General features: G+C 32.0%; 2 protein-coding genes across 3 annotated transcripts in view; one reads left to right on the top strand and one right to left on the bottom strand.

The window, feature by feature from the left end:
- LOC140439543 (ribonuclease P protein subunit p40-like) overlaps window positions 1-7,236 on the bottom strand; it is a 110,509-nt gene extending 103,273 nt beyond the window's left edge. The window contains exons 1-3 of the mRNA XM_072529517.1: window positions 6,812-7,236; window positions 6,584-6,725; window positions 6,369-6,533 (exon numbers count right to left, since the gene is read on the bottom strand). Coding sequence (XP_072385618.1) covers window positions 6,369-6,533; window positions 6,584-6,725; window positions 6,812-6,931 — 427 coding nt within the window. The 5' untranslated portion in view covers window positions 6,932-7,236. The remainder of the gene's footprint in view (window positions 1-6,368; window positions 6,534-6,583; window positions 6,726-6,811) is intronic.
- A 206-nt stretch (window positions 7,237-7,442) lies between these two features.
- Window positions 7,443-18,331, top strand: UbcE2M (NEDD8-conjugating enzyme UbcE2M). Of its 2 annotated transcripts, XM_072529507.1 has the most exons (4): window positions 7,444-7,688; window positions 7,745-7,839; window positions 7,894-8,205; window positions 18,035-18,331. In XM_072529507.1, the coding sequence occupies exons 1-4, from the start codon at window positions 7,583-7,585 to the stop codon at window positions 18,044-18,046; spliced, it is 525 nt and encodes a 174-aa protein (XP_072385608.1). In that variant the 5' UTR covers window positions 7,444-7,582; the 3' UTR covers window positions 18,047-18,331. The 2 variants fall into 2 exon arrangements, with proteins under 2 accessions (XP_072385607.1, XP_072385608.1); XM_072529506.1 differs by lacking the exon at window positions 18,035-18,331 and having other exon boundaries at window positions 7,443-7,688; window positions 7,894-9,284.
- The last annotated feature ends 886 nt before the right edge of the window (window positions 18,332-19,217 follow it).

Genomic DNA, 19,217 nt, shown 5'->3' with positions numbered 1-19,217 from the left:
GGGGTTATAGTGATTTACAATTCCAGTATTGTGGAAACACTCCAGTTTCTGCAGCAATAGGCCTTATGGACGCATGTGGATTAATCGTTACATATGCTAAAGCATTCACCAAGTTTTGTTCAGTCTCTATTGGTTTGACCTGATCTCTATGTTTACCATTTGAACCATTTGTTTACCAATGAACCTTGCCGCATCTTCTCCTCAACCATAGCAAAAGTTAAATAAGACGGTGCTTTTTTCGGGAAAGTGTTCCGTATAGAATGCGAAATTTCGAACATTTTTTCTACATTCACCATAACTCATACGTAACATAGCTACGTATTCATTAACGGTGAATAGGAAAGACTTTTTATTACTGTATGAACTCACGATATTTCAAAATTCTGTTTTAAAACTACAATGAACGTATTAGCACAGAATAAACAACAATCAGAATGCCCACTCTTAGAGCCGCCTTTGAAGTTTGTCAGCACGCGATCGCCATATTTTAAACACCATAGGCTCGAATTGAGAAATTTGTGACAACCTACGACAGAACTGTAATTTAAATTTTTAGAGATTAATAATTTAGTACATTTGAAATAATTTAATCTATTCTTCAACTAAAAGTACGAATCAAATAGTGCATATTATGTTTATGGTTACCGTAAATAAATTAAACCGGGTTAATTTTTCTATGCACACCAAATAAAATGTCACTGAACAGCACTGGTTCCGTGTAAAACATGGCTGGCCTGCTCCAACGAGATGCGTGTACTTATTTTTTCAAGCAGAGTGGGCATTCTGATTGTTTATTATTCTGTGGTATTAGTGAAATTCCAAAACTGGAAAGGCAAATGGACCTGATGAGGTTCCTACTGAATTGCTAAAGCTCTTGAATGATGACTCAATAGGTATAATATTGCACTTATTTAACACAATATACAAAACTGGTATTATACCTCAAGAGTGGCTGTTGTCTACATTCTTTACACTGCCAAAGAAATCCAATGCAAAAGAATGTTCAGAACATCGAACAATATCTTTAATGAGCCATCTACTAAAGATATTTCTAAAAGTCATCCACAACCGAGTTTATCAAAAGTTGGATTCAGATATTAGTAACACACAGATGGGGTTCAGAAAGGGATTAGGTACTCGAGAAGCTCTCTTCAGTTTGAATGTTCTTACACAAAGATGCCTAGACGTTAATCAGGAAGTACATGCATGTTTTATCGATTTTGAAAAAGCGTTTGACAGAGTACGCCATGATAAGCTAAAAGACATTCTTGAAAGAAAGGGCATAGATAATAAAGATCTGCGAATAATTCTCAATCTATATTGGAATCAGAAAGCTAACATCAAAATAGAAAATGAGATATCACAAGCAATAGAAATACGTAGAGGAGTACGACAGGGATGCATTTTGTCACCGCTGCTATTTAATGTTTATAGTGAAAGCATCTCCCAGGAAACCCTTTTGCAAGCAAACGAAGGAATCGTAATCAATGGAGAGGTTGTAAATAATATTCGATACGCAGACGACACTGTACTAGTTGCAAGAACAGTAGAGGAATTACGATTACTTACAAATATAAATATTGTGCAACAATTATGGCATAAGTATCAATATCAAAAAAATTAAGTATATGGTCTTCAGTAAGAACATGACACAACCAGCACATATTAGTATAAACGGCATTCAAATTGAAAAAGTATCAAGTTACAAATATTTGGGTACTTCAGTAAATGAAACTGGAGACCAAAACAATGAAATAAAAAGACGTATCGAAATTGCCAGGGCCACTTTCATGAGGAAATTCTTCTGCAACAGAGATATAAGCATCCCTCTCCGATTAAGAATGCTAAGGGGCTACGTATTTAACACGCTACTATACGGTGTAGAGGCCTGGACTCTCAAGCAGAACAATATAAAAAATATTGAAAGTTTCGAGATGTGGTGCTACCGTCGAATATAAGTTGGGTTGAAAGAGTTACAAATTTTGAAGTAATGCGAAGGATAGGAAAAGACCCAGAAATTTTGTCAACGATCAAATGAAGAAAACTCGAATATTTGGGTCACCTGATGAGAGGACATAAATACGCATCACTTCAAAATATAATGCAAGGAAAAATAGAAGGAAAACGGAATCCAGGCCGTAGAAGAATGTCATGGCTGCGTAATTTGAGCGAGTGGTTTGGCTGTACCACTAATGAACTCTTTAGGTCAGCTGTAACCAAGGTCAGGATAGCCTTGATGATTTCCAATCTCCGATAGGAGTGGCACAAGAAGAAGAAGAAGGTATTAGTGAGTGAACACAAGAAATGACATTAGTTGTTACTATTTGTACAAATCTCAAGGACAACTTGCTTTTCTCGTGAAATTGTAAAAACTATAAAAATGTGCTAGTTTCAGGTTAATTTGGAGATAATAACGGCGCCATTAAATTGAAAATTTAGCGTATTTATTAACATTAATGCCCCCATTGTGGTACACCGTTGAATTTGTGATAAAAAAAGCTTTCGTTTGAACTAACATTCATCCTCATGATCCATTAAATTTTTTCCATTGTAATGACGTCACAGCGCCCGTGATGGCGTCACAGATCTCATGTATATATCAATTGATAGTATTGTCGGTCCAATTGACATTTCCCATAAATTATTTTGATATTTTCAAATAAAACATCCTGTATAAATACAACATAAAATATAAAAGTATGAGATTAAAATTAGCACTAAACTACTTACAAAATATACTGTAAACCAATTAAAAAATAGTATTTTTTAGTTACCGCTGAGACAATTAAAACTGAAGTAGTACTGAGAAATATTCCTAAAATGAATATGATTTTGTAATTATATATCTTCAATGAAATCACCTCTAGATTTAAAAAAAAAAATAGATCTCTTACATTTTATTTTGATAATTGTCAAAAAGGATGTAGAAGAGAAAACAATACGTTTTGGTAACGTTAGGGATAATTGTCATAATCATGATTTGGATCAGTTTGGATCCCTTAAAGTAGTTTAAAGGAATGTTTTTTTTTTTTTCGAAGTCGCCTGTTATAAACTGGTCGTACTGCAGCCAGTTGGCTTATTGTACATCTTCCATTGATTCATGATACCCATTCCAAAATTCTAAAGAACCTTATACCAGCTTGTACATGTCTAGAAGATACCACATATTTTTGGAGTTACTTGGTAGTTTTCAAAAAGTTTTTAGGGCCTGAGATCTAATGCCTCACATCATACAAGGTATGGTTGACTGTTTCAGATTCTCCCATATAAATCTGGAGCTTAAGTTTCCATGAAATAGTCCCATTGTGTGCAGGTGTTCCTTGACTGGCGCATGTTCAGTAAGGAAGCCTGTTATGACACTAAGCTGATTCTTGCTTGTCTTCCGCAGTACTTCCTTATTAACGCGTGTCCGACAAATATACATTTGGCCTGTGCTTGACCGGGTATACTATCCCAGTAAGAGTTATGTTGTGTTCGGATTGAGGTTTTTTTTGGCCACTGAGGATGCTTTTTGGCACGATGGTCGCCTCTGGTCCGAAGTATTTTGTAACTGATGCTCTTCTGGCAAGTTTATCAGCTCTTTCATTTCCGCGTATTCCCTGATGACCTGGAACCCTTATCAGTATGACACTGTTATGTTCTTCCAGTCTGTTGCGTTCTTCTAGCTTACAGTCCACATTAGGACCTCTAAGAGCCCCGATGGCTGCTTGACTATCTGTACATATATTAATCCGCTTCAGTTTGAAAGCTCTCATGTTAACTTCTCTTGCACAACGCAAGATTGCATAAATATCTGCCTGGAATATAGAGGTATATTCTCCTAGAGGATAATGTTTTGGCAAAATTAAATTTTCGTCTGACTTCTGTCCTTTGATTTGCAAAGTTTTCATTCAACTAGAGCACTTTGTGTATGCCAGTGTACACAGTGTATGCCCGATCGTCCATTTAACCGGGCTAAACAATATTCCAGGTCTGCTTGAAATCATTCAGTCTGTTTTACGAGGGTAAGGATAAGTAAGAGGGTCAGGAATGTAGTGGATGCTATCATGATAATCAGAAATAAGACAAAAATCAACAGACAGAAAGTTTTTCGTCGGACTGGATATGATACCTTTAAAGATGGATAACATAAAAAAGGTAAATGACGAATTAAATACTAGGAAACAAAATGGCAAAGATGTAGGTAATCTTCAAATTTCAAAAAACGTAAAAACTGAATTCTAATATTGTTTTTTCTGTTTATTTTCACAATATATTAGGTATTAGGACCTAATATATTGTGACGGCAAATTATACAAAATAAGTTATTGATATGATCGTTCATGGGTAATCTTTCATTTTTCAGTCCATCTAGTGAACCTTTGCAATATGTGACATTATTCATAAATTAATTTTTATGTTACATCTCTCTTCTACTAACAGAACCTAAAAATCATGAAATTAATCTGTCTGTTCATCTACAATACAATATTGTTACGTTTTTCTGTGGATTAAGAGATTAAGCGAAGCAAATGTAGTTTAACTAATTTAATATTAAATCCAAAAACTTACTCTATTACAAATATAACAAATTCTAATTACATTAATAATTCTTACTTATAACTCACACTGATGTCGCTTACAAAAGAATTCCCTCTTACTGAATCATCAAAGGCCAACTCAGTTACTTATATAATAAGAACATATGTTCTAGAAAGAGCCAGCAGAGAACGCGATTATCGCGACGAGAACATCGATAGAAACGGTGTGTGGCACATTATAATGACTAATAACTATTACCTTGCCGTGTTTTCTGTGCCGGTCTGTTACCTCCAGTCAATCCAGGACAAACTAGGTGAAGTTCTTATCATCCTATGTGACCATAAGACAGGTGTGAGGACAATATTTGAATGTAAAATACTCCCCAAAATATTTGGAGCTATAAATGTCCAAGGGCAGGATGCAAAAGATATAAGTTCGAATTATACCAAATCTTTAATGAACCAGACATTGTAATGTTCATTAAAACACAGCAACTTAGATGGGCTGGATACAATACAAATGCCAGACAACACAATTGCTAAAAAGCCAACCAGAGGAACACCTATAGGACGAAAAAGCAGAGGCTGACTTCAAATTAGGTGGTTAGATGTTGAGAGTGACTTAGGGATATTAAAAAAAAAAGAAGATGGTAACAGGTGGCAAGAAACCAAACAGAATGGTGACAAATCATGAAGCAGGCCAGGATCCACAGAGGACTGTTAAGCCAAAGATGATGATGATGAAACTTTAAATTCTAAGTTTTCCTAGTGAAGCGATACAATGGCTGTCAAATTTTGTAAAAGATTGGAAGGGGAGAGTTAATTTTTGATTATATTTTAAAGATCATAAAATTTCACTCATAACACTTCCCATACTGGGTTTCATTTTGAGAAAGTGTAGTGAATTTCTGATTGATATCATAAAGGTTGTGATACTGCTCTCTTGCATGCTCACAGGCTGAATATGCTACAGTAATTTGGAGTCATACCTATGAGCAACACACAAATCTTATAGAAAAGATCCAGAATAAATTTCTTAGGTATTATGCATAAAAGTTGAGAACCTTAACTGTAGATTATAATAAGAAAGAAAATGTAAGCCTACTAAATCTTGGAACTCTTTATGGTAGATGAGTGCAGTTTGATATGATGAGTACTGTTTGTTTAGTATTATTATGGTAATTAACTTAAACAATCCACAACATCCTCTCTGATCATTTGAACTCTTTCAGATAAGTTTTCCTTAAACTTTTTGTTTCTTAAATCAATATTTTGATATAGATCTATTTTTCTTGAGTCTAAATAAATTTAAAGCTATTAGTGATATATATTAGATTAGATAGGTTATAAATATTATTTAATTGTTTGTTAGTTTCAAGAAATTGTCTTTTCTTCTTCTGTTAATTCTAAGAGAATTTAAGTGTTATTTGTAATTCTTTGTTATATTATTATGCTATAATGTAATGTAATGCTTCCATAAATAAAAATAGCATTGTGAGCAAATTTTACTTTAGTGTCTAATTTCATAGAAAAGTAGTTGACAGGCTAACTCTCATATCAATGGAATTGATTCGGCTTAAATGTTTTAATTTAATTTATATAAATTGAATGGTGGCACATTTGCAATGCTTTACCAGACCAAGTTTAACTGTCACAATATTATTTGCAAAAAATCTGAAATCTTAGAACCTTTTATTGACAAGTTTGTAGAAGATTTTATGAAAATTGTAAGACCCCCTTTATCTTTTAAAATTGTCATAGGGGTCAGCATTGCACTAAACAAAATGTAAACTCCTTTTTATTAAAATGAAATTATAAATTCAGATATTACAATAAGTTTATTCTTACTATATCTGTTTTCCAGTTTTTTGGTAAAGTGTGAAGAACTTCCATCCAGTCCAAGGCATTGGTAACTCTCCTTGTTCAAATTCAAGTAAAGCTTACTGTTTGGTGTGATTCCAATACAGTTATCACAGTCTATTCTGGTATTGATGCTGAGCAAGCTGAGTCTTCCTGAAATATAATATTTTAAAAATATTATTTCTCAAGTTTTATAAACCTACCATTTTGTGTAAAGCTGGACAAAAATTCAAGGTTCGCTAAATCTACTAAGCTAAAATCATATACTTTATAGAATATGGACTTGTCTCTGGAATTGTCAAGAATTTGATCTAATGCAGTTGGATTTGATGTTATGATAGACACCTGTGAATAAAGAGTTAAATTAATATTTATTTCATATTGCAAAAAAGGAATTCTCAATATTTATTATTTACTAACTGCATCCTTACCATATAATTATAATGTAAATTATTTATAGTAGAATGATTTATAGGTAACTTTCCTTTAAATTTATCTATGGTAAATGAATAATCTGGCGCAATGAAATTAAAAACTTCTGGACTTTCCATATTTTTCCATTAAATTTAAATTTTAAACATTTCCTACACATAACCTATAACGTTATTATGGTATTTCTTCTTTTTTTCCGAAATATTCATCTTTGAAATTATATATATTTTTTTAAATTTTTTATATTTTTTGTTACATAAAGTACCTCGACGACTATGGCCATTGGTACTATCTTGTTTATGAAATAGACAAAATTGAAATAAAGCTTTGATACATAAGTTTAAATTATAACTAAAATATATTCCAATACAAAATACACAAAATGTTCGCAAATATATCTTTAAAAATCACATTTCTTCCAAAAGTTAAATCATTTTAGAATATTTATTTGTCCGGTGTTATTATGAAATTTGTTAAAAAATGAAATAATACAGTTTTCATGAGTTAAAAAATTACGAAACAACTGTAAAAATGTTTTGACAGTTTATTAACGTCATTGCTTGATATTAGTTTTCTGTCAATTTACTTTTCCAAATGACAAAAGACAGATGATATTAGACATTAGACACAGTTATTATGTTGGTTTGGCAGATGACAGTGCTGGTTCTGTCAGGGTTGAAAAATAGTATTTTGCAAAATAAACACCTTAGAATTATTAGGTTTCTCATGTTATTTTAAAAAAGTAGTTTCGTTTAATTCTATAAACAAATATGATAAAGTTATTTTCTCTAAAACAACAGAAAAAAGATGGAGAACCTTCACCTAGACAAGGGAATCAAAAGAAAGCTTCAGCTGCACAGTTAAGGATAACAAAAGGTTATTAAAGGAGAAGGATGTAAGTAATCTATTTATTTTTTGATATCTGTTTTTAGATATTAACGAGCTAAATCTTCCTAAGACGTGCACAACAGAATTTCCTGATCCAGATGACCTATTAACTTTTAAATTAGTGATATGTCCTGATGAGGTAAGTTATGCTTGGAGGTTGAAAATTTTGTTAACAAGTTATAATTTTAAACAGGGATTCTACAGAACTGGCCGATTTGTATTTAGCTTCAAGGTAGGTCCAAATTACCCACATGAGCCCCCAAAAGTCAAATGTGAAACCCAAGTATATCATCCAAATATTGATCAGCAAGGTAATGTTTGTCTCAACATCTTACGAGAAGACTGGAAGCCCGTTTTAACAATAAACAGCATTGTGTATGGTCTGCAATACCTCTTCCTTGAACCAAATCCTGAAGACCCACTGAACAAAGAAGCTGCTGAAGTCCTTACTAATAATCGTAGATTGTTTGAACAGAACGTCCAAAAGGCCATCAGGGGAGGATATGTAGGTGGAGTTTATTTTGATCGTTGTTTGAAGTGATTGACACATTTTTTGTGTATAATTTTCTTTTACTAAGATTAACATAGGTTGGTCCTAGGAGATCCCAAAAGCATTTTTGGATCTTACAATATTTGGATATAAATTTGAATATATTTAAAAAAAATATTAATTAGAATATTTATAATCAAATATTCTGAAAAAATTATCTATATATTAAGTTTTAACTGTGTTTTATATACATTTTCTCTTGGGACAAACCATACATGCTTTGTGCATGGACTTTTCAGTGTTTTTAATCAATTATAATATTAATCAAAAAATTTGTTACTATTCCTTAAAAAGCTTTTTAAAAGACTGAGAAGATTACTATATTAACTATAAACAATCTTCTTCTCAAGGTGCCATGTGTATAACTAGCTTATAGTATACTATGTACACACACTTAAGCTATAAACATATGAGGTGAGCATGTATATTTTTATTCTTAAGCATCGATTCAGACTTATACTAAAAAACATTGACTTTACCTTAAAATGTTAATATTGTAGTGGATTGTTTTATAATATACTTGAATAGAATCACTACACATAACGTAAGGCATAAGGATGGGAGAAGAAGGTTGTATAATTATATATAGTTCCAAAATTATATGGTTTATGTCTCGTAAGGTTTATTTTAAAACTATATGGTGATCTTCTTTAGTTCTTTTAAAGTACCTTATAGACATTTTCTTCTATTTTTTATATAATAAATTGCTCTAATGTTTTTATGCCTTAAAGAACTGTGGAGTTTTAAGTTTTGAAAATACTAACCGCTTGACAATCATGTCAATATTGGCTATCAATTAACAATTGATTTACATGAACTGGTACTGGTGGGAGATTAATACACTACTGGCATTAAAAAAACTAATTTTTATGTAATATCACTTAGGTAGAAGGATTTAAACATTTTCTTTGTTCTCTTAGAGGGCTTCTTCTTACTACATAGAAATTTTTTCAGTTAACCTTCATTTTATTTAGTAATTTTGTAAAAATAATATTTCAACATTTGAATTGTGAGGAATAAATCAGTTGCCGAAAGTATATTTTTAATTTTATAAATGTTAGTATAAGTGCATTTGATTTTTTTTAGGTTATGATGTTAGGTAAGCAGCACTCCAGATACTTGTTTTTCTTTTAGAAATATGTGTAATGTTGGTTTTTTTATTTTGAGTTGAAGTTTTTAATCAACGCCATTATAATCACGTCTAATTGAGCATTAACCTATCCCTTTTCACCAGTCACTGCTGTACATTACCAAGCTTTGCCAATTTGCTGCTACAATCTCCCTCTTGTCTTCATATATGCCATTTTTCCATTTTAGTTTTGGCCTGCCCTATTTCTATTTTCAAGTTTTTGATTTTTTTAATTTTTATTATATTGGATATTTCAGATTATTACTCATATGGGTCTAAGATTACACTTCTTGTATGTGATTTATTGTATATGTGGTTATATAAAGTACAAATGATAAAACTGGGATCTAAATCCAAACATACTTCAGTGTGTTTTCCTTGATGAAACCTTCCCTATTTAAATCGTAAGTGTAAACCATAAACTGTGTTGATTTATTAAATCTTGCTTCCCTATTTTGTAATTCGGCATCTTTTATAGTCTTTTTAATACTATTTTGAGGAGAAGACACACCAGCATGTAACCATGCATATGTTTCAAAGGCTTGTGACAGATCACCATGTATTAGTACTTGCAAATCACTTCACTCTGTTGTTTTTAAAATTCTTATTAATTTAGAGAGAATGCTAAGTTCATTCATGACCTCATATAATTTAATCTTAGGATGATATCTATGGTCTCATTCTAACACCCTGTAAGTGAGTTAAGCCTAAGTTTACAGGATAAACATTTTTCTGTTTCTACAAGTCAATACAGGTCCAAAATCAAAATAATTTTTAATTTTACTTATTTAGATTCTACTGAAGGTCAACCATCCTTTGTTTTTAAATTTTTTTTTATATATTTATTATTATACAGCAGATACAGGCTATTGAAAGTGATTAGGTACAAAAAAAAATGAGATACAGGCTATTGCAGTGATCAATCGAAATTGGTTAAATGGGTAGTATTATAAACTTACTTAAATGATAGATGTTTGATAATGGGGATGAAACTGATAAATAAACTAACAAATAAATAAACAATGTTTTTAATTATTAATAAAAAATAATAATATAAAAATGCCACCGTAAAAGTATAATGAGTAAAAGAAAAAATAGCAAAAAAATGAATGTTTAATAATACTTATAAACTGAACTATTTCCCAATTTATGGGGAGTGGGGTAAATTGTCATAAAATGCATGACAATCCCGAGGTAAAACAGTCTTTATTTCTTGCAAATGTTGCCACTTTTTTTGTTTGATGCAAAGCCGATCTTTATGAAGTGAGCCATAGAGAACACGTTTGGGATACTTTAGAGATCTGGCTGGTAGTGGTTGTAGTTCATGACTAAAATCAATCTTATATTGAATATTTTTTTCGCGGTGGTCACATTTCACGTGTCTCAAATCCGTGACAGTGGGATCATTTGATTTCTTGCCTGGACAAATGCTCTTGTAAATCCATGATTTTGAAATTTGGAAATCCTTGAAAAACTCATGAGTTACAAAGAGAGCTTCCATTTGAGTCTGCCCTTTTTCTAAATATTTTTGCTCTATCGTGACACCTTTCTGAATTGAATAATTTAGCAAGGCGTTAGAAAGCACACAATTTCTATTTTGGTAACAACATCCATCAGAATATAAAACTATCGGAATGTCTTTGACGCACTTCTCTTGAACAAAGTTTAATATAAAAGTTGTAAAAGTGGAAGCAGATAAATCACCTTCTGACTCATCCCACCAGTAATTTGTACATTCGTGTTAATAACTGGACATATTTTAACTTCTTGCATGTCCATGCAAAAAGCGTAGATAGAACCTTGAATGGCTAGCTGCTTGTCTCCGTCTTTTTCTTTTCTTGCTGCATTTTTTTTCTCAAGATGTATATGGTACAAATTTTCTTCAACGTTTTTCGTTTCATAATCACAACAGATATCGCATCGATCTTTACGTGGTTTGTACAGTGAGATATTCATATCAGAAAAAATGTTATCAAATAATGTATTGCTGACTATCAAATTAACTTTCATATTCATAAAATTCAATTAAATTTTCTCGTTTTAATTTGTTACTATTTGAAATGCATCTTTGGTTAACGGCAGACGAAAATGAATTAAGCAATTCCATTCCTTTTAACCAATTGTGTACCATATCTTTTTTGAGACCAAGTGTACTCAAATACATCTTTTTGCATACTCTCAATTTGACATTGTCGTTATTCCTTAAATAGTAGTAATAAGTGCCTTGTCTTCTAGATACTTCACCAACTGAACTTCTTGTCTTCAGTAAATATGCAATATTCGAAGTAGCGTATATTTTCTTTTCACTCCAATTCATATTTTTCCAAAAATTATTAAATATTAATTGACGTTCGTTTTCTGAAAATTCCGAACAATGTTTATTTTTTGCTTTCTTGCATGCCTCTGATTCGCATGCTTGTGATAATTCTCTTTGCGGTCCTCAAATTCCCTGCTTTTACCACCGAACAATTTCGGTGCTTTTACTTCACCGGTACTGGATCTTTGATAGCCGATGTATTGTGCGCCTCACATTCTTTTATTTTTTGTCATACTTCTTTTCCAACTTCCTGGGTTGAACCCTTTTCTTCTTTTTTTATTAATGGGAGACTTGGTCACTGCATTTTCATTTTCTTCTAAGTCACGGTGTCCTTCAGTATCTTCTATTTCATTTAGGTCATCTGCAACAACAAAAGACAAAATAAGCTTACATTTTTATACAATAAAATTGTATGAATATGATAGAATAGTATGAATAGCAAGACACAAATCGCCAAATGGAAGAAGTTCATTGGGACGACCGAGGAAAAGATGGTCAGACAACGTCAATTGAAGCTAAAAGCGAAGTAAAACAGGCATTGAGCCTATTTATAAAGTAGAAAGAAGAAAGAAGAAAAAAATAGTATGCCTAAGGCTCCTTAAATGTTATGTGTACTCAGTGCTTCTGTACGGAGTAGAAACGTGGACATTAAAGGCGGAAACTCTATCAAAACTTCGGGCTTTTGAGCTATGGTCATACAGAAGGATCCTGAAGATACAATGGATAGACAAAGTCACCAATGAATACTGCGGAGGATGAACACAACTGAGGATTTGGTCAACATCGTGAAGAGCCGTAAGCTGCATACTTGGGACATATAATGAGAAATCAAGGCAGATACGAGCCACTTCAATGCATTTTGCAAGGAAAAATTGAAGGAAAAAGGGCCCCAGGAAGAGGAAGAATAACCTGGCTTGCTAACCTGAGAGCATGGTATAGAAAGACCTCAACACAGCTATTTCGTATAGCAACCAACAAAGTCATCATAGCCAGGATGATCGCCAACGTTCGGAACGGACAGGCACCCTAAGAAGAAGACAGACACATGTGAAAACAAAAACAGTAGTAGGAACGGTGGTGTATATCCCTTCACTTTGGCTGTCAACAGATAGGTGACTTCACTGACAAACAAAAACAAAATGTGTCGCCAATTACATGGTTACTATATGACTTGTATATATATATATATATATATATATATATATATATATATATATATATTAAACCTAGAGCTAAGATTAATACTATTACAAGAATTGATATTAAACCCAACAGTCTTCCAGTTAAACCGCGTCGATTATCATTATGCCGAGCTTTCGAAACCCTTTTTGATGTCCTCTTCAGGGCTTCCGAGGTCTCAGTCTCCCGAGCCCCCAGACACTACTATACTGATCACTAACCAATGCATTACTGCTAGTGGGAACAGAGGATGGTTCATTTATACCGTTGATGGTGACGTGGTTTGGGTTGGGGTTGGCGTGAACATTTCCAACAGTAGGATTTTGATTGACAGATGGATCGGACGATATTTTTTTATGAGAGGTCTCCATGTCGAAGGTAACCATATGCCGTCATTTCCGTTATTGAGACAATTTGAGAGATGAGAGCTACTGGAAACGGCAGAGATGAGAGTACTGAGAAGAATTACAGGAAATACCCTGAGAGATTGAAAGAGAAGTGAAGACATTAGAAGAAAATGTAACGTACAGTGTATAAATGAATAAATGTGTCGTCAAAATAGCAAGAGATAAGTCACCAATCGGCAGAAGAAGTATCGGACGACCGCGCAAAAGATGGAGTGACAACCTTCCATAGATGTATTAATCCGCCAATGAACAAGCAGAATTGCTTATAAAGAGGAAGAAGAAGAAGAAACAATTTGGCCTTTTTTTCAATTTCTATCGCTTCTCAGATAATTCTTTTCAAAATCAATTTTGTGACCTGTATGAAGATGGTGTTGACCTAGAGCTAAAATTGAATCGGAATTGCGAACAGAAATGGAATGTTCATAAATCATATTTTGGATTCTACGATTTGTTTGGCCTATATAAGATCAGGGGCAGTCTGCACAAGGAATTTCATAAACTCTGTGTTGTTTATGTGGAATGTTGTCTTTGAATGATAGGACAAGAGATGAAAGGTTTTGGGGGAAGGGGTAAATATTGTTTTTAATATTCTTGGTGTAAGAATTTCCAAAGAATTGCAAATGTGGCTGTTCCTAGTTTTAGGTCCTTTCGATTGCTCTCTCGTATGTCTTTCACTTATGGCCTTTACCATCCCTTTTTGTCAATATGTCTTCTTAAGTATCCTCTTTTCCTTATTCCTATTGGTTTCCAGTTCATTGTATTCATTTTGGTATTTGGTCTTAATCCATTCTGTGTACATGTCCTTAAGTTGTTTGTAGTGCATAGTTTTAATAACATTTCTTTCTCGTCTAATTCTTTCTAGTTTAGATTTTCGTGCTGATTTTTTGAGTCAGTTCATATTTGTTGCTAAACGTAAATGTGCAGCTGTTATATTTCTTATATTTTTGCTAAATAATTTAATTTAATGCTCCTATCATCTTTGGATTAGCATTAGACATAGAGTTGGTTATACTTTCCACTATTGTGTATTTGTGTTCCTGAATAACTATAATTTTCGCAGAATTTTAGATTGTCTCCATTGTTCATTTTCAAGTTTATACTTTGACCCCTATAAAAAATTCACTTTTAGAAACTGCATTTGATGTAATCTTCAAATATCTTTTTGGTAGTAACATCATATTCTTGTGCAAACATGAGTTGACTGTCTGCATAATGTAGAGTGATAGCACTAAGATTTTATTTCATATTGAGAATTGCCTTTTTTCACTGTTAATATAATTCAATTAACCTTCCGATAGGCGCGCTCACCAAAGTAACTAGAACGGTCGCACGTATCTAGTTATAATATTTTAAGCAATAATTGAAAGTGATATTAATATATAATATTTATTTATATCTACATAGAGATATTCTAAAAGACAAAAAATCATTATAGAAGTAAAAATCTCGATATTTCTTTTGTAATAAGATATTCAAGAACTACAAATAAGTTAAATTTCAAATAATTTTAACATAAATTCAATTTCGGTAGCTTAAAAATAAAAATTTATATTAAATTTTGTCATTGTATTAGTATAATTTAGTTTTATGCTATTTCCAAGAAAAAATTGCTTCAACTTTGTTGTCTATGCTTCATAAAGCCAAAATTGTAAGTTTTCAATATCATCTTAGTCACCAGATTCTATCGCATGAATCGCTGATATCGCTGAATCCCCTTCACATTCCTGGATAGCCTCTCTATCGATGTCAAAATATCTTTTTCTGGTAGTCGTATATCCAAAAAAGTACATTTTTATAATCATTGCATTAACGTGAAATGTGAAATAAGAAATTTACAATATACTCGTAATAATATCGTTCGAAACAATAAAAGTAAAAGGTTACATAAAAGGTCGCGTGTATGTACCACATACGATAGAAGTTATACACTGATTCAAGCCCTAAAATTTGACAACGGATTAGTATTACTAGAATAGACATAAGCATGAGCCATCACTCCCTCTAATTTACGAATACAAGGGTGGAACTGTAGGTGACCGTATGTACCACATACGCGCGCCTATTGGAAGGTTAAATTGGTCTGAAACATAGCTAAGGAAGGAAACGCTTTAGGAGATTGAAGTCTCTGAATGACTCTCAAATGGGCCCGGCCATGATCTACCATAAGCAAGGAAGGAAATGTAGCACAGTTTTTATCAACCGTGTAACATATACAGATTTGTACAGATATATGATTTATACTAATTTGTGGGATATATTCAGCTCTTCAACTGATTATAAAAGTTTATATTTTATATATTTCTTATGATTAATATCATACAGATTAAGAAGGCAGAAACTTATTCATTTGCAATATTTATAAAATCGGTCCAGCATTACCTAGTAATAAAAGATTTTTTTTCTGTTGAACTCCATAATTCCGAAGGTCGCATTTTGTAGTGTTTACATTGAGAAAACAGTTTGAAGGTAAAAATTGTATCTCTATATTCTATTTATTTTGATTTAGATCTCTTAAATTTAACGTTTTTTTTTAAATATAGATAACTTTTAACTTTCTAAAGTCTGTCACAGTTCTATTAGAGTAGTTTAGTGTGTTCATGGTTTAAGTCATGTTGGCTTGAATTTGAATTACGTTTCGATGACACTCATTCATTGACCTCTACTGCAAGACAAGGCGTTAGTAAACTAGAATATACATATTTATATGAATTTGTTCACTTTTTAGTCAAGACTATTCTTTGGGCACTCCATTCTTTATTTTTTTATAAATCGTACCGAGCTATACCTTTATCTTCAAAAATAGTAGGTAACTGGTGAGAATTGAGAGCTGATGAAACTTTTACAAAACGCAGCTGCTTTCAGATTTTCGAGACTTTAGTAAGCACCTATTAAAATTACCTGTGAACTGTGTGTGCCTCTAAAAGCAGATCTTTAATTTTTAGGTAGAAAAAGCTTAGTTTTATGGTAACTATAACACATAGATATGAAAAATTTAGAAAAATAGACATTTTTATAAAATGTCTATGGAAAAGTATATATATTTTAAAGCTAATTTCGAAACTGTATTCTCAATGTTCATGAGGACCAGGTAAAAAAATTCTTGGTCAAAATGGCGCTACTATACATTAATTATTTCTTTTTATGTCGGCACACTTCTTGCAAAAAGAAGTTTTTAGTCATTTGTTAGTTTATCAAACAAATATGAGGCATCCAGAAAAATCTCAATTGAAATTATTTGTGAAAATTAAGTTACTTAATTAGTTGTAAGTCACACAGAATGTTATTTTAACCTTGAAACTGAACTATAAAATTTAAATTTTTAAAATGGATGTTCCAGAAAACAAAAATAATAGGATGTTATTTCCGTACCGGTGTAAAAATCGATAGTTAATGGCAACGTGAATAGCATCCGGAACTAGTGTTTTTAGCTTCAAAGTTTTGAAAATCCTGTACTTCAAATAAATTCGCCTGTCGAAAATATGGATATGGGGCTGCCGTCTAACGTACAGCTGAAAATATTGAAGCAGATCAGCTCATTATCAAAAATTTTTATCAGCCTGTATATTTTTAGAATACCAAAAAAATATTTGTGATAGCAGCTATACCTTCTTGCTGTTTGCGAAAGTTAATAATCGGTTTATTATTATCTACCTTATGTGCATTTTAACACGGTTTTATGTTAATTATTAATTATTATACCTAGGTGCTCAAAACTTCTTTGCTTCACATTCTAAACGAAAATAAAATATTAATTATAGCTGCTACTAAAAATTACAATATAACTTCTTAAAACAACTAAAAAGCTAGTGTTACAAATACTACAATATTGAATGCAAATTGGACAGCACAATTTTATGTTACAAACAACTTGAAAATTTTTGATAAACACCACGTCTCCGAGAATGTTGTCACAGCGCTTTAAACTTAGACAAGGAAAGAGAGAGGACAGGTAACGTTCATTTAATAAACCTTTACAAAGTGAAGCCAGTTTCGATGTGACCGCCATGTTTTGGTGCCTGTACGTTTCCTATTACTACCTCTCGAAGGGTTACCAGGTCTACTGATTTTTCAATAGATCTACTGATTTCAACTTCAAGAAAAAAATCTATTTATTGATATATATCCATTATTCTCAATCTACTGAAAAAATAAACTATGACCTGGCAACCTTTCTGGTGCCGGTTTAGGCTTTAGTCTATTCCATACGATTACGTGTACTCTCTCTTTCCTTGTCTAAGGCTTTAAATATCCGTAACCATTCATCTCCATGTCAGACAGTAGATATGAATCAAAACAATGGACAGAAGCCATCTTCAATGAATAGTTGTGACCATTCATTGAAGAAAGTAAATCAAATTTAGTTGGAAAGATTATCGATTGTGTTTTTTCTTTATTCTTTTAATTGTTTAAGTACTTGCTAGAGAGTCAAACATCTAAAGGAAAATATTACACACATCTGGAAGTTAGACTAAAAAAATAGTGCGCGAAAACTCACTCTGACTTTATCATATTTTTGGTTGGAAATCGTTTTGAAATACTAAATTCAGAATTTTTACCTTGTCCTAGTAGGTTCTACGTATTCTATTATAAGCCCATGTATGGGATTCTTCAATTGAAAGTAGAATTTGCATTTCAATAAATTGTACTAAAATGTAGGGGTTAGAGTAACGATTAGATTAAGTTTAAAACGGTTTTTAGAGATCTTTTTGTTTATTCCCAAAAATATATAATTTGTTTATTTGTGACTTACAGCCTAAGAATTAGAGAAGGTCCTATTGCGTCTGGTGCCGAGAGTTTCCCAAGGAAAGGGCTTAAATGGAAGATTTTACTTAAGAGCAATTTTTGAAAATCGATAACTACCTCTAGTGTAAAAAATATTTTTTCGGACAATTACAATCTCCAAATTTTTTGAAGTTGTTTATGCTCGAAGGCATCATTGTTTTTCTGTTTAATTGTTATAAACTCATATTTATTTATTTCTATCCTTTACAAACTGTATTTGGAGGTAACTTTTATAATAAAATAAAAACTTCGTGTTAACATTTTTTATTCTGCTTTTTATTTTAGTCTTTACCTTATCTTATATGTATTTATGTACAGTGGAGATGACAAACAAGGCAAGAATGGAGTGGGGTTTTACATAAATAAAAAACTCACAAACAGCATAACTAGCATCACAGCTATGGACGGGAAGATCGCACACTAAGATTAAAAATGGAAAAACACTATTTAACATTAATAAATAAATTATATATATATATATATATATATATATATATATATATATATATATATATATATATATATATATATATATATATATATATCGTCGACTGTATGCAATAGTGACTTAACTCAACAAATGATAAAATTGAGTTAACATCGCCAAAGGGCTTAAAAAATTCTTATTTATGACCTGCAAAACTGGCACAATAATAATAGCAAAAATGTCATTAGTGTCGCTATGACATTTTGTCGGTTGAGATAAATTGTTTCTTGCAGTACTGGCCCTATTTAGTTGTGCAAGTCGATATCAAGTTTCTATGCAATACCGGCACTTTTGAGTTGTGCCACCATAGCAGACAATTTTAGATATTTTCTGTATCAGTCAGAATTTTGGAATTGTGTCACATTAAATAAAAGGAATAAATTTATTGTTTTAATCATGTCAGATCCTAAGGGTTATCAGAAAAGTGAATTAATCTTAATCCTATCTCGAGCAGCAGTAGGTAACGTAAGTAATAATATCAATATTATTTTAATGTATAATGCCAAATATTAATAAAACATAGCCAAAATTAATTTTAGCATATACGATATGCCCTACTTTAACGGTATATAAATATCTAAGTAAAAAATATATATTTTGAAATTATACTTCTATACGCGCGTTCTACCGGCAGTCCCACTGGACTGCAACACCAGTTTAAGTACA

This window comes from Diabrotica undecimpunctata, chromosome 4 (assembly GCF_040954645.1).
Source record: "Diabrotica undecimpunctata isolate CICGRU chromosome 4, icDiaUnde3, whole genome shotgun sequence".
In the NCBI taxonomy this organism is placed as follows: Eukaryota; Metazoa; Arthropoda; class Insecta; order Coleoptera; family Chrysomelidae; genus Diabrotica; species Diabrotica undecimpunctata.
This window is presented reverse-complemented; position numbering and strand designations above follow the sequence as displayed.